The 15,632-nt window shown below is 41.6% G+C and overlaps 2 protein-coding genes across 3 annotated transcripts in view; one reads left to right on the top strand and one right to left on the bottom strand.

Annotated features, from left to right (window-relative positions):
- Positions 1-11,429, bottom strand: part of LOC121628601 — a 285,114-nt gene extending 273,685 nt beyond the window's left edge. For both annotated transcript variants that reach the window (XM_041967719.1, XM_041967720.1), the window contains exons 1-6: positions 11,290-11,429; positions 10,953-11,213; positions 7,161-7,250; positions 6,647-7,045; positions 6,047-6,361; positions 5,710-5,970 (exon numbers count right to left, since the gene is read on the bottom strand). In XM_041967719.1, coding sequence (XP_041823653.1) covers positions 5,710-5,970; positions 6,047-6,361; positions 6,647-7,045; positions 7,161-7,248 — 1,063 coding nt within the window. In that variant the 5' untranslated portion in view covers positions 7,249-7,250; positions 10,953-11,213; positions 11,290-11,429. The remainder of the gene's footprint in view (positions 1-5,709; positions 5,971-6,046; positions 6,362-6,646; positions 7,046-7,160; positions 7,251-10,952; positions 11,214-11,289) is intronic.
- The window catches only part of LOC121628618 (sialic acid-binding Ig-like lectin 7), an 81,644-nt gene that overhangs the window by 51,519 nt on the left and 14,493 nt on the right, over positions 1-15,632 (top strand). The gene's annotated exons all lie outside the window — the stretch shown is intronic.

Here is a 15,632-nt window from a genome sequence, read left to right as displayed (position 1 = left end):
GACTAGTTCGTTCAAATACGATGTGTGTAAAGTGCAAAAAATGGCCGTACACACCAAGATGGCGGGCACCCCGTTGCCATGGCAACAGGTGTTAGAGTAAGCGAAGTTGACAATTTAAAGTTAACAGTTTAAACTTTCTCCCTTAAGGATGGGTAATGATTTGCGGTCTCACCCACCCTGCAGATGACAGGATGTGGTGGTCACAGCTCTGTGTGATAAGGGTCATAAAGTATTGTATGCTAATGTGTTTCCCTGTTTGAAGTTTGCGAGAACTTTGCTTGCTCTTCTGAAGTGTGATAGCTGCTCAATAAAAAGGGTGCACTGGGGTTGAGACTTCGGAGTTGACACCAGACACTCTCTGAGTGCTGAACCAGAGTCTCTCCCCATCGCGATGAAGCTGACTTCACTCTGAGTTCTTTGTGTCTTATTTTATGATAGAAAAATACCCATCATTTTTGGTGCCGTGACCCGGATCCCAACATACCCATTCGTTGACAGGAGGAGGCCTGAACACCGAAACCCGCGCGGGCAGCCATCATCAGGACGGCTGAGAGGAAAGACCTGACGACTGAATTGTCCAACAGGCCGGTGATTTACTTCATGCTCATCCTGCCAGCGGTGGATTGACGGGATCCGTGACTGAAGAGGACACCGAACCCGGAGTGAGTATAAGCAAGAGAGTGACGCTAGGGAAAGAAATAACAGACGCCAGGTTAAACCTGGGAGCAGTCTTTGTTATAACACGCCAGATTAAATCTGGGGCAGTGTTGGTAAAACACGCCAAGTGGTTCCTGGGAGCAGTGCTATAGACGCCAAGTTTTTTCTTGGGAGCAGTCACTTAGTGCGCCAGACTAAGTCTGGGAGCAGCACTATAGAACACGCCAGAAACTTTCTGGGAGCAGTGTAAAAACGCACGCCAGAGAACCCTTGGGAGCAGTGTTAAAGGTAAAGCGTCTGAAAGAAGTCACAGGGACAGAGCCTAGGCAGAAGTGTGTGTGAGTGAGTGACTGTGAGAGTGAGTGCTCGAAGTAGATTTGACTGAAGCATCGCACTGGTGGAAACCTGACGGTGATAACACAAGCCAGTGGTCTGGTGAAGTAGGTCAATTTACCTCTCGAGATTAAGGTCATAATTTCATAACACAACGCAGACCCAATATGGGAAACAGTGAATCTTCAGTCGCCTTAGAGGGCGATGTGAAGTACATGAATCAGAGGAATCCGGATAACGTCAAGTTTCTGGAAAAATGGGTCCCCAAATATGGGGTGACAGGGAAGTTGAAGGTAGAGGACGTGGCCATGGACATTATTCCTATAATGACGCATGCCATTGCTGTGGACGGTCTGGCCACTGGGCCAAAGACTGCCCACAAAAAGGGGGGAGAGGCAGAGGCCACAGAAGCAACAGAGGCAGAGGAGGAAGAGGCAGATTTAAATCACACAATCTACAAAATAAATGACTAGAACAAGCATCTCCTTCTAATATGCCAATACCAGAAAATCTAAAAGAAGATTTACAGAACCAAATACCCGAAGACTTAAACAAAATTGTAGATATTTGCTCAGCCTGCGACATGCTAAAAAGTTATAAAATCAGACCAACAGTGCAACTCAAAGTTAATGGTAAAACAGTAAATTTTCTTTGTGATTCAGGAGCGTGCAAAACTGTAATGTCTACTCATGTTCCCGGACTTCAACCTTCAAACGGCCAAATATGGGTAAAATCAGCTAATGGTCATGTAGACAGGGAACGCATCTCCAAGCCCCTAATTTTTAGAGATGAACAAACAGGCTTAAATACTAGAGCAGCAATAGTCATCTCACCTAAATGCCCAGTTAACCTGCTTGGAAGAGACCTAATGACACTTTTAGGTATAGGTGTGGTTCCAATACAGGGAGGCATGACAGCTGTGCGAGTCCAGACACACTCTTTAGTAAACTTAAATAATCCAGCCATTTTGTACTCAGTCGATGCGACTGATCAGGTAAACTATGATAAAACCCAAACTCTGATAGAAAAAGCAGCAGAAACACTGTCATGTCCACAAGATCAGATGCCTGCAGACCAGCTTCATGTTACAATGTGGTATACTCATCAGCCAGATATAGATTACCAAGACGCATTGTTGGCTCAGCCTGCAGTTAGTGTGCAACTCCATCATTTGTATTCGGACAAAAGATCATTCGCAGCAGCAACAGTCTCACTTCCCCCTTCCCTACTGAATCTGTTTCAAGAAACAGGAGCTGTCCCACACATGTCATTGTGCAAACCACAAGACCATGAGTGGAAGAGGTCAGGCAGCGTTCTGAAAAAAGGGAGTGAAGCTGCTGATTATAGCCCTCCTGATGAAGACGGTTGGTCTTACAGCAAGCAGGCAGGCATATATAGGAAATCATTAAACTGGGATATGACAGTTCAGCCAGCCATGCATGAGGTAGAATGACAACAGGAAAACTATATGCTAACAGAAGAAGATGAAAAAGCTCTAAAAGATCTTCCTCCTTCTTTGTGGTCACAAGGACCGTCAGATGTGGGATGTTTGACAACCATTCCCCCAGTTCAACTTAATGCAAAGTCTCAGTGGCGTCCATGTGTTAAACAGTACCCAATTAAGCCTGAAGCTGCAACAGGCATAAAACCAGTAATGAAAGATCTACTTAAAGCAGGCATAGTACGGGAGTGTCCGGACTCTCCTTGTAACACACCAATTTTTCCTGTCCAGAAGGCCAATGGAAAGGATTACAGGATGATACAAGATCTACGCAGCATTAATCAGGCTGTACAGACTAGAGCACCATTAGTTCCTGATCCACACACACTGTTAAACTCTTTAAAACCAGAAAACTCATGGTACACTGTAGTAGATCTGAGTAATGCTTTCTTTAGCATAAAAGTTCACCCAGACTCCCAGTTTTGGTTTGCATTTACATATGAAGGGAAGAAATACACCTACACCAGACTCCCACAGGGGTTTGCAGATAGCCCCACCATTTTCACACAGGCAATTATGAATTGTCTGTCAAGCTTCACCCCACCTTGTGGAAGCCAAATACTGGTTTATATAGATGACATCTTGCTGTCCTCACAAACACAAGCTGCATGTGAAAAAGATTCCTTGGCCCTTTTGAGACACCTCCACACCACAGGGAATAAAGTTGGCAAGCAAAAACTCCAATTGGTGAAACAGGAGGTAAACTATCTAGGGCACACCCTCACCGCTGCAGGTAAACAAATACAAACAGCGAGGAAACAAGCTATTGCATCTACTCCGCGCCCAGTTACCAAAAAGCAGATGATGGCATTTTTGGGCCTCACGAACTATTGCAGGGCATGGATCCTAGAATATGCACAGAGAACGCAGCCACTGCTGGACTTAATCCACACCACGCTCATGGCTATGTCAGACAAAGTGATGTGGACTGAGACAGCTGGAAAATGTTTTATGGATCTTAAACAAGCTTTAATCCAGACTACCACACTGCTTTTACCAGACTATTCGAGGCCCTTTGTGCAAACTGTAGACTGCAAAGAAGGTTTTATGACCTCTGTACTGCTACAGCAACATGGCCAGAAATTAAGACCTTTGGCCTACTATTCTAAAAGGTTAGATCCTGTAGCCCAAGCGCTCCAGCCATGTGTGCAAGCTGTGTGTGCAGCCGCGTTAGCAGTACAAGCATCAGCAGATGTGGTTTTGTACCACACAACTGAACTTTTAGTTCCCCATGCAGTAGATGTACTTTTGCTGCAAAGCAAAATGAATTTGCTCTCTCCAGCCAGACATTTATCTTATACTGCCATACTGCTTTCCCAGCCTCATATCACCATCAAACGCTGTACAGTGTTAAACCCTGCCACGCTCCTGCCTTTACCACATGAGGGGACACCTCATAATTGTCTGGAGATAACAGAAACAGCACAGCTTCCTAGACCTGACCTGTCAGACACACAGCTGAATGTTGGTTATACCTGGTTTGTCGATGGCTCATGTTCTAAAACGCCCCAGGGCATTAACCAAACAGGTTATGCAGTGGTGCAACTCCCTGATAAAGTTATTGAAGCCAGGTCCCTTCCAACAAATATGTCAGCACAAGCAGCTGAACTTATAGCTCTCACAAGAGCATGCATAAAAGCTAAAGACAAAGATGTGACTATTTACACTGACAGTCAATATGCTTTCTCCACCTTGTTTTATTTTGCCAAACAGTGGGAACGGCGAGGTATGGTTACCTCCACAGGGAAACTTGTGACACACGCAGCTCTTTTAACAGACCTATTACAAGCAATAACGCTGCCAAGGACTTTAGCTGTGTGTAAATGTGCGGCCCACACATCAGGACAGGATGATGTATCAACAGGAAACAGGTTTGCAGATGCAACTGCGAAGCAAGCAGCAGCAGGGCAATTTGGGGTCAATGATCTCTACTCTGCTGAGCAGCAGCAGGGGGTCTTTATTGACCACACGGTGTTGGGCGACATGCAGGAAGGAGCGTCTAAGACAGAGAAACAACTCTGGCTTACTAAAGGAGCAGCTACAAGTCAGATAACAGGACTTTATGAACTTAATGGTAAACCTGTTCTCCCAAAATCTTTATTTAAAGCAGCAGCATTGGTGACACATGGTGTATGTCATGTGTCAACAGGGGGTTGTTCGATTGACTTTTTTGCTCGACTCGGGGTGTGCCGAGTTTCGTCTTTCTAGACTTCCGGGACCCCATTCATTTGGGGATTTTATTTTTTTCTAGGTGGCGCTGTTGAGCCAATTTTGCATTAAAGTGTATGCGGACTTAGAATATTGCAATTTTCGGCGGGCTTGAGGTGTGTGCCAAGTTTCACAACTTTTCATGGGTGTTTAGGGGGTCATATTTGGGGTTGAAGCGCTTAAAAGGAGTACAATAATAAACATTTCAACCACAATAGGGTCCTTCCATATGGCTTTGTATGGCTCGGACCCTAATAAAAATAATAATAATAATTTTTTTCTTTTTTTTTTTAGTAATTTTTTCAGTTTCTTGTTATTCAAGTGACTATTGGGAATTTTCCCTTTTATTTAATGGAACAGTATTTATAAATTTGATGATGACTGTATACACACACACACACACATGCATATATATATATATATATATATATATATATATATATATATATATTCACAATATCCCATTGATTTTTTATGGGGTTAAGGTCAGGCAAGTTTGCTGGCCAATTAGGAAAAGGGATACCATGGTCCTTAAACCAGGTACTGGTAGTTTTGGAACTGTGTGAAGGTGCCAAGTCCTGTTGGAAAATTTAATCTGCATGTCCATAAAGTTGGTCAGTGGCAGGAAGGATGAAGTGCTCTAAAACGTCCTGGTAGATGGCTGCGTTGACCGTGGACCTAAGAAAACACAGTGGAACAACACCAGCAGATGACATGGCACCAGAAACCATCACCAACTGTGGAAACTTTATGCTCCACCTCAAGCAACATGGATTCTATGACGAGCACCTGTAAATAGTTAGTTAAGTGCCGTATCTCTTTTAAAATAAAAATAAAAATTTTTTTTTGACCATGCTAAAAAATTCATCACTGTGGGCAAAGCCCCAGATTTTCTTCAATCCTAAATCCACCCCTGCCTCTGTATGTGTCTCTCAGACACATTAACGGGTTCCTCTGTTCAACAAAACTGAAACAGCCATGACTGAGACTGCAGAAAATTAACTGTTTACCTTCAATAATAAGACGGATTTCTTGGGACGTCTGGTTTCCCAGTTTATTTGCAGCCACACAGTAATAAACTCCTCCATCCGTTGCATTGAAGCTGTGAATCGGTCCCTCAGACACATTAACGGGTCCCTCTGTGCTGATCTTCAACCAGGTGAAGCTGCTGACGGGAGGCTTGGCTCTGCTGGAGCAGCTCAGCTTCACCCAGCTACCTGCTGACACCAAACCTGATGGACTGATGGATGCTGAGGTGTTTTTAGGAGCATCTGAGGAAAATGTGACACACATGAACTTTATTGATCAGAAGCAGCTGAACCATGATGTGCTGACAGGATCACTTACATGAAACACTGAGAGTCTCTTCTGTCTCTGATGTGTTCACACATTTTCCTCCATCCACAGGATATCTGGCAGAACATGTGATGGTGTATCCATCATGTCTGTGTGACAGAGTGATGTTCTGCTGGATTTTAGTTGTAAAGGTTCCATCTGTGTTTTCCTCTGTTTGTGTGTGAGAGTCTTGTTGGAGATTCCAGGTGAGTTCAGGAGGGGAGTGTGGACAGGGAGTGAAAGCTGAGCAGGTTATAGTGACAGACTCTTTCTCCTTCAGGTCCTTCACATCACCTGAGATTTCTATTCTGGGTCTCTGAGGAGAATCTGGGTTTTCATGACAAACACACATTTTACACAGTAAGACAGAACATTTACTAAATTCTAGAGTGGTGGTTGTTTAAACAATTTTTAAAACTTAATTTCACATTTAATTAAATTAAACAGAAACGAATAAATTTAATGTTTATTGATGTTAATAATCCTACAGTAGATGTTTCATTTCACAATGAAGTTTAGATTCATGAAGTTTGTAATTTTACAGCAAAATCAGCAATGATTCTTTTCTTTACTCATAAGAACATTTTTTCAGAATAAAAATAAAGCTCTCACCTGTAACTGTTATATTAAGAGGATCACATTCAGCTGTTGCCTTGAACGGTTCGTTCTCAATCCTGAAGAAGTATGTGTCTGACTGACTTGTGTTTAAATTATAAAACAAAGTGGTGCAGTTTTTCTGACTCAGGTTTCCAATTATTTTCATTGTAAAGGGATTTTTTGACTTACTGCTGTTAAAAATATAATCCTGATTATTTCCATACTTTGGGTCACTTTTAATCCACACCCCAAAGGTTTCTCTGCTGCCATCAAACATTTTTCTTTCATCCTTTTCTCCTGGTTTATCTCTAAAGCTACATGGGATTTGCAAACAAGATCCACTCAGTGCTTCCATCTGCTTTGGTGCAGTGATGAAGAGACCAACTCTGTTCTCATCACAACCAGCAAAAACACCTGTAAATTCAGATTAATGATGATTATAATGTTACATGTGGAACAATGTTTATATTTTAAAATGTAAATAATTCTATTAATGTTTCCAAATGAAAGTGAGGAACAAACATCTCACCTGAAAGAAAGAAGACACTCAGTAACATGTTGACTGTCACCACGTTCACAGACAGGGCCGCCATGAAACTCCCACATTCCTCCTTCATCTCTTGTGTTGGTGAAAAAAGAGAAAATGAACAAACGTCCCCATTAAGTATTTTATTCGAAAATATCAATATCTGTATGTTTTCTTCTTACCAAATGAAGCCGTATAGTTTTAGGAACAGATAACTAGTAGATTCTCTGTTGATGAGCAGCAGCACAAATAACCAACTTCTCTTTTTAGAAGCAAAACTCATACAACAGTTCAGATATATCTGGTTTAATCTGTCTTCATCCTTCCTGTGTTAAAGAGGAAGTCGCCTCACTGCAGCATCTTCAGCTTATTAGTGTGAATGACTCATTTCTTTTTTAATATTTTTATATTTTTCATGCTTCACTGTCATTAATCCTCTGAATATTTAGACATGCAATATGAAAAAGATGTGTTTTAGTATGGGTTCGTTCTTGTTAGTTTTGTCAGGTGGTTTTCTGAAATATATATAAAATAAATAAGAAAAAAGTTCTCATGATGGAAAACAGGGCAACACTTGTATATGAGCCCAACTGAGCAACTTCCTCTATTTACTTATAGTACTTGTTATTGTCAGTGGTTTGAAGTGTTTTTCTTTACTTGTGAATGTCTGAATTATGTGCTTTTATGTACTGTGGTGTGTGTTTTAGTATCTCAACACTGGGCCCCTCCAGGCCCAGAGTGGAGATGCTTTTTTCTCCCGTCATCCCATTCTATTCCTGTTATCCTTTTCCATCTGCATAATAGGTGCGCCACTCCTGCAGCTGCTGCCTCAGTCTGCCTGATCCTATTTGTGTTTATGTGTTGTTGCTGTCTACTCTTGGACGGGTTGTACTGGAACTTTCGTTGTACTTTTGTTGTGCACTTGTATAATGACAGTAAAGTTAAGACTAAGTCTAAGTTGATGTGCTTCCTCTTGTGATTGTAACAAGAACTCTGTCCCTGTTTCTGATTAAACAAGCTGCATATAGTTGTAGCAGAGCATTTTTTTTTTGGTTTTTTTTTGGTTTTTTTTTTTTGCTAGTTGCTATATTTTTGACCAACTACGTGCACTATTATATATGTGCATGCATGCAAAGTTGTGGTGCATGCATGAAGACAAGGCTCCCCCAAAAGTCCCAGTGTAATTCAAGCCCTGGGTCTAAACCCTCTGGTGCACAAGGAAACAGAAAAGAAAGCCTACTATGGAGGTAAGCCATCTTATTCATTATGCTGTCAGATGTTAAAAAGTATTTTGTATTACAGAATAAAATTTCATTGCTGCCACTCTATGAAGGTAAAAATGTGCCAAAATTAACAAACTTGTAGATTTGATGTGAAAACTTGTAGAATAAAATGTGAGAAGTTGCACATCAAAAAATCTGAACTTGTATGTCAAAATTTTCTGCTATAAAGAAAACTCACACACACGTGAACTGAATTTGAAGTTACAGAGAAAAAATAGTCCATCTGACAAATTATCTTCCATAGTTTTTTCAAGTGTTCATTTTGCTTTACAACCTCAACTTAGCGATTACAACTTCCTGAATCTGCTGCTGCAAGTCACAAATGTGCTCTCGCGAGTCAGAGCGTCATAAAACTGTGGCCTGACTTTTGGCTCATTCCTTGCGAGATATTTGTGCCAAAACTAACTTGTGACTGAAGATGTGAGAGCAGAGGAGGGGGGAGGGGCGTTAGGGGCTTAACCAATCAGAGTGAATGGTTGTGAGCCCAAAGTGGGTCATCAATAGTTGAGCCAATCAGAGTGAATGGTCGTGAGAACAACGTCTCCAGAGTTTCTCTTGTCGGACCTCTTGGTAGCTATCGCTATGGAGCACCAACCTGCGGTAAGTTACGTCATTAACCATCGTTTTGACTACCCCACTGTGTGTTTTAGGAGTAAACGAACATATGCTCTAACAAAATGTATAAAGAATTACATTAAGATCAAGTGAATACGCTCTTTGGTGTGTATGAAAGGTGACTGCTGGCAGTACCGAAGGCTGCAGCTGCTGAAAATAGCCTGCATGAGTCTTCCCAGAAGAAGAAGCGCTTCAGCATCGTGGGTATTGCATCTGCCTGAGCCGCACGGACAGGAGGAGTGATGTAGACTGATAGACATCTTGGACATCAGAAAGTTTTTTAAACAAAAAGTGCTGCAGCGGCACAATAAAAATACAAGCTGTGATGGCACAACTGATAATTCGGGTTTGTGTGACTGTTATTTGAAAAGTGTTCACGGTTACTCTGCTAGTTTGTTAAATATTAGCTTATTATCAGTAAAGTTGTTTTAATACAAAGAAAGTGAAGATACACAGATGTGGTTCCATGGATAGAATCCAAACAAGCTTGGATAATAAAATAATAATAATAAAAATAATAATAATTTTTTTTTCTTTTTTTTATTGCCTTTTTCAGTTTCTTGTTATTCAAGTGACTATTGCTGGCCAATTAGGAAAAGGGATACCATGGTCCTTAAACCAGGTACTGGTAGTTTTGGAACTGTGTGCAGGTGCCAAGTCCTGTTGGAAAATTTAATCTGCATGTCTATAAAGTTGGTCAGCAGCAGGAAGGATGAAGTGCTCTAAAACTTCCTGGTAGATAGCTGCGTTGACCGTGGACCTAAGAAAACACAGTGGACCAACACCAGCAGATGACATGGCACCAGAAACCATCACCAACTGTGGAAACTTTACGCTCCACCTCAAGCAACATGGATTCTGTGCCTCTCCTTTCTTCCTCCAGACTCTGGGACCTTGATTTCCAAAGGACATGCAACATTTCATTTCATCAGAGAACATACCTTTGGACCAAACGGCAGCAGTCCAGTCCTTTTTGTCTTTAGCTCAGGTGAAACGCTTCTCATGCTGTCTCTTGTTCAAGAGTGGCTTGACACAAGGAATGCGACAGCTGAAACCCATGTCTTGCATACGTCTGTGCGTGGTAGTTCCTAAAGCTCTGACTCCAGATGCAGTCCCCTCTTTGTGAATCTCCCCCACATTTTTGAATGCATTTCGTTTCACAATCCTCTTCAGGGTACGGTTATCCCTATTGTACACTTTTTCCTACTACATGCTTTCATTCCCTTTGCCTCTCTGTTAATGTGCTTGGACACAGAGTTCTGTAAACAGCCAGCCTCCTTAGCAATGACCTTTTGTGTCTTGCCCTCCTTGTGCAACTTGTCAATGGTCGTCTTTTGGTCAACTGTCAGATCAGCTGTCTTCCCCATGATTGTGTAGCCAGCAGAACTAGACTGAGACCATTTAAAGGCCTTTGCAGGTGTTTTGAGTTAATTATTGGATTAGAGTGTGGCACCGGGTGTCTTCAATATTGAACCTTTCCACAATATTCTAATTTCCTGGTATATTGAATTTGGGGTTTTCATTAGTTGTCAGTTATAATCATCAAATTTAAAGGAAATAAACACTTATAATGTCTACATTATATAAGTATCACTTCTTGAATGGAATTACTGAAATAAATAAACTTTTTCATGATATTCTAATTTTATGGCGAGCACCTGTATATAGTTAGTTAAGTGGCGTATCTGCAGTTAAGATGCCATATCATTGAAAAAAAAAAATAATAATTTTTTTGCACATGCTAAAAAAATCTATCACTGTGGGCTAAGCCCCAGATTTTCTTCAATACTAAATCCGCCCCTGCCTCTGTGTGTGTCTCTCAGACACATTAACGGGTTCCTCTGTTCAACAAAACTGAAACAGCCATGACTGAGACTGCAGTAAATTAACTGTTTACCTTCAATAATAAGACGGATTTCTTAGGACTTCTGGTTTCCCAGTTTATTTGCAGCCACACAGTAATAAACTTCTCCATCCGTTGCACTGAAGCTGTGAACCGGTCCCTCAGACACATTAACGGGTGCCTCTGTGCTGATCTTCAACCAGGTGAAGCTGCTGACGGGAGGCTTGGCTCTGCTGGAGCAGTTCAGCTTCACCCAGCTACCTGCTGACACCAAACCTGATGGACTGATGGATGCTGAGGTGTCTTTAGGAGCATCTGAGGAAAATGTGACACACATGAACTTTAGTGATCAGAAGCAGCTGAACCATGATGTGCTGACAGGATCACTTACATGAAACACTGAGAGTCTCTTCTGTCTCTGATGTCTTCACATGTTTTCCTCCATCCACAGGATATCTGGCAGAACATGTGATGGTGTATCCATCATGTGTGTGTGACAGAGTGATGCTCTGCTGGATTTTAGTTGTAAAGGTTCCATCTGTGTTTTCCTCTGTTTGTCTGTGAGAGTCTTGTTGGAGATTCCAGGTGAGTTCAGGAGGGGAGTGTGGACAGGGAGTGAAAGCTGAGCAGGTTATAGTGACAGACTCCTTCTCCTTCAGGTCCTTCACATCACCTGAGATTTCTATTCTGGGTCTCTGAGGAGAATCTGGGTTTTCATAACAAACACACATTTTACACAGTAAGACAGAACATTTATTAAACTCTAGAGTGGTGGATGTTTAAACAATTTTCAAAACTTAATTTCACTTTTAATTAAATTAAACAGAAATGAATAAATTTAATATTTATTGATGTTAATAATCCTACAATAGATGTTTAATTTCAAAATGAAGTTTAGATTCGTGAGGTTTGTAGTTTTACAGCAAAATCAGCAATGATTATTTTCTTTACTCATAAGAACATTATTTCAGAATAAAAATAAAAACTCTCACCTGTAACTGTTATATTAACAGGATCACAAGAAGCTGTTGCCTTGAACGGTTCGTTCTCAATCCTGAAGAAATATCTGTCTGACTGACTTGAGTTTAAATTATGAAACAACATAGTGCAGGTTTTCTGTGTCAAGTTTCCAGTTTTTTTTCATTTTATAGGGATTTTCTGACTTACTGCTGTTAAAAATATAATCCTGATTATTTCCATAGCTTGGGTTACTTTTAATCTACACCCCAAAGTTTCTCTGCTACCATCAAACATTTCTCTTGTTTGACTTTCATCCTTTTCTCCTGGTTTATCTCTAAAGCTACATGGGATTTGCAAACAAGATCCACTCAGTGCTTCCATCTGCTTTGATGCAGTGATGAAGAGATGTGATGGCTCCTTACAACCAGCAAAAACACCTGTAAAACCAGATTAATGATGAACATAATGTTACATGTGGAACAATATTTCTATTTTAAAGTGTAAATAACTCTATTATTGTTTCCAAATGAAAGTGAGGAACAAACATCTCACCTGAAAGAAAGAAGACACTCAGTAACATGTTGACTGTCACCACATTCACAGACAGGGCCGCCATGAAACTCCTACATTCCTCCTTCATCTCTTCTGTTGGGGCTGAAAAAAGAAAATGAACAAAAACATTCCCATTAAGTATTTTATTAGAAAATATCAATATCTGTATGATTTATTCTTACCAAATGAAATCTGTATAGTTTTAGGAACAGATAAACAGTAGATTCTCTGTTGATGAGCAGCAGCACAAATAACCAACTTCTCTTTTTAAAAGCAAAACTCATACAACAGTTCAGATATATCTGGTTTAATCTGTCTTCATCCTTCCTGCTTCACCATGTTAAAGAGGAAGTCACCTCACTGCAGCATCGTGAGCTCATTAGTGTGAATGACTCATTTCTTTTTTAATATTTTTTGTATTTTTCATGCTTCACTGTCATTAATCCTCTGAATATTTAGACATGCAATATGAAAAAGATGTGTTTTAGTATGGGTTCATTCTTGTTAGTTTTGTCAGGTGGTTTTCTGAAATATATATATCAAATAAAGAAAAAAGTTCTCATGGTAGAAAAACAGGGTAACACTTGTATATGAGCCCAACTGAGCAACTTCCTCTATTTACTTATAGTACTTGTTATTGTCAGTGGTTTTTAAATGACTATCAGATCACATGTTAGCATTTCTCTCTGATACTCTTATCATTGTTACACTTGTAGATTGAAAACACTCCTGTGATGGACTGTGTGGTGTGTACTCTGCTGCTCATTCGTATCTGGGACAGGCTTCAGCTCAAGATAATGTCTGAAAATGTCAGAACTCAAATAAATTTGAAATTGGCTTCAATTTGAGTGCTATGTTCAGGGAAATGTTTGGCTATATTCCCTTGTCTCCAGTCAAATAGACCACACACCCTCCACAAAACCACAGCTTACCTTTCCACAGCCTCATCTCCCTCCACACCAGGACACCCTGAGACATCCTCTGCTTCCCCCTCCAGCCTGTCTGCTTGCTGCAGTCAGGTGAAGAAGCAGCTGGAGACCCTGAACAGGAACAAGACTGCAGGTATCAGCAGCAGGCTTTGAAGACCTGCTCAGAACAAAGTAGGATTATTCAGCACCTTTTCAACACCAGAAAAAGTTCCTGTGATGTGAAAATCATCCTGCCTTGTTCCAGTACCTAAAAACGCTCAATCTTCTGAAATAAATGAGTACAGACCAGGTATATGGAGCCGATTCAGGGTCATAATGTTTGTTTATTTGAAAGTGAAAAAATATATACTGAAAATGAAAGCCGTTTTTTACTGCAACTGTGGGGGAGCTAAGGGGAGCTCGACTCCCCTGAAAGGCAGAGGAGCTCCCCTAAAGACATTCAGCTTGGGGTTCGAGGACCTGCTGAAAGAAATATACCAGAACCTATACCAAAAACCACCGAGTGAAAACCAAAAGACTGTACAAAGACTCGGTGAAGCTAAAACCAAACAAAAGAGCAGCAGATCCATAAACTAAAGTGCCGGAAGTCACGACCAAAACCAAACACTAATCTAGCCCAACACTGAAACTAAACACAAAGCACCCACTGTGGCAGAGCAACTAAAGGTGTAGCCAAAGCCTGAACCGAACTGAGTGAGAAAACAAAGGTGAATCCAAACTAAAATCAGAACAATTCGAAGTCCCCACATGGGACGCACCACAGCCAGGAATTCTCCTGCTGTGCCCAAACAATGGTCTGCCCCAGTGCTTAATTTGTAAATCAAACGGTGCCGGAACGCAAATAGTGGTACCAGACCAGGGTTCAGCCGAGGCCAATACTGATACCGGAACGCACACACAACACAAAACTTGGGCGCACAAGTGTCAAAATACCAAAAAATTTCATTTTCATACATTGCTTTTAAATGCGTTAGGTGGCTCTATAAGTGCATTTAGTGCAGGCTGATTTCTTACCTTGCTAGTTGTTTAGTATATCCCACACCGCAGCCAAGTGCGCCTCCTCATTCTCCTCCCTGCTTCGCACCTTGCTCCGTGACTCAGTAGCAGTCCTGTGTCCTTTAGCCACCCACGATCTCACATAAGCCTTCTTGTGCTTCAGTCCTCGCTTGTTTAGTTGCACTATGTGAAGCCTTTTTTGTGAAAAATGAAAGTAAATTGGACTGTCTTTTCGACATTTTTGGTCGTTATTTTGACAAACTGGCGCTGGTGGGTTTGTTACGTGAAGAAGCCTACTATACAATCTCCTTACGAAGCAAGTAGGTAATGTGATTACCCATCAAACACCTCTTTTTTGTTGTGAATTTAACAAACAAAATAACCATAATTTTAATAATGAGCCACACCAAATTAAAAACTAATTTGCAATTTATTTGTGCTATTTTATTATATTTTTGTGTTTTTAATAAACAAATGCCCATGACTTTGAACTTTTGGGGGGCGGAAGTAGTAGGCCTGAAAATACCGGATCCAAGCAAACAGTTGCCGGAACACACCCTGTCAAAATAAGAGAGTTCCCGGATCCTGTTCCGGCAGGATCCGGCTCAAATTAAGCCCTGGTCTGCCCCTCACACGATTCACCCACACGAAGCACAGCGAGCACTCAATAAGCTATGCCACCAAAACTTCTGCCAAACTTGGAGCCGAGGCCACCTGCGCTGACCAGCCTCGCTCCTACAATACGAACAAACACACAGTAACTAAAGTGAGGGGAAGCGGCCTGTGCCATTCACAGCTTCCCCCCCCTGACTGAACTCTGCAGCAGCCTTTTCAATCTTTGCTTCCCCTAAGCTGCAGTCTGACTGACTGCTCATTCAGCCAATCAGAGGGGAGGAGACTGGGGTGCTCTTGAACCAGCCACTCCACACAGAGCTCCGAATCAGTGGCCGTAACACCCCCCGGGAGAAAAAAACTGCCTCGCAACACTGTAGGGGAATTCACAGCCACCACCAAGTGCACAAAACACAAACTCCAACAAAGTGGCCGTCCCCACACAAATAACAAACAACAAATCAAACCATCCGGCCACCATAAAACACCAGAAAAGGTCGATGGCGAGTTCACCTCCATGTCTCAGAAAACAGGCACCCAGCACTAACATGCGGCTCCTCCCAGGAGGTGATCGAACACTGCCAACCAGCAGCCACAAGGGGAGAGGTGTCTGAACACACGTAGCTTTCACACACACATCCGCCCACCTCCTTCACCCCCACCAGGGTGTCAGAACAAGTGGCGG

This window comes from Melanotaenia boesemani, chromosome 18, assembly GCF_017639745.1.
Source record: "Melanotaenia boesemani isolate fMelBoe1 chromosome 18, fMelBoe1.pri, whole genome shotgun sequence".
Taxonomy (NCBI): domain Eukaryota; kingdom Metazoa; phylum Chordata; class Actinopteri; order Atheriniformes; family Melanotaeniidae; genus Melanotaenia; species Melanotaenia boesemani.
This window is presented reverse-complemented; position numbering and strand designations above follow the sequence as displayed.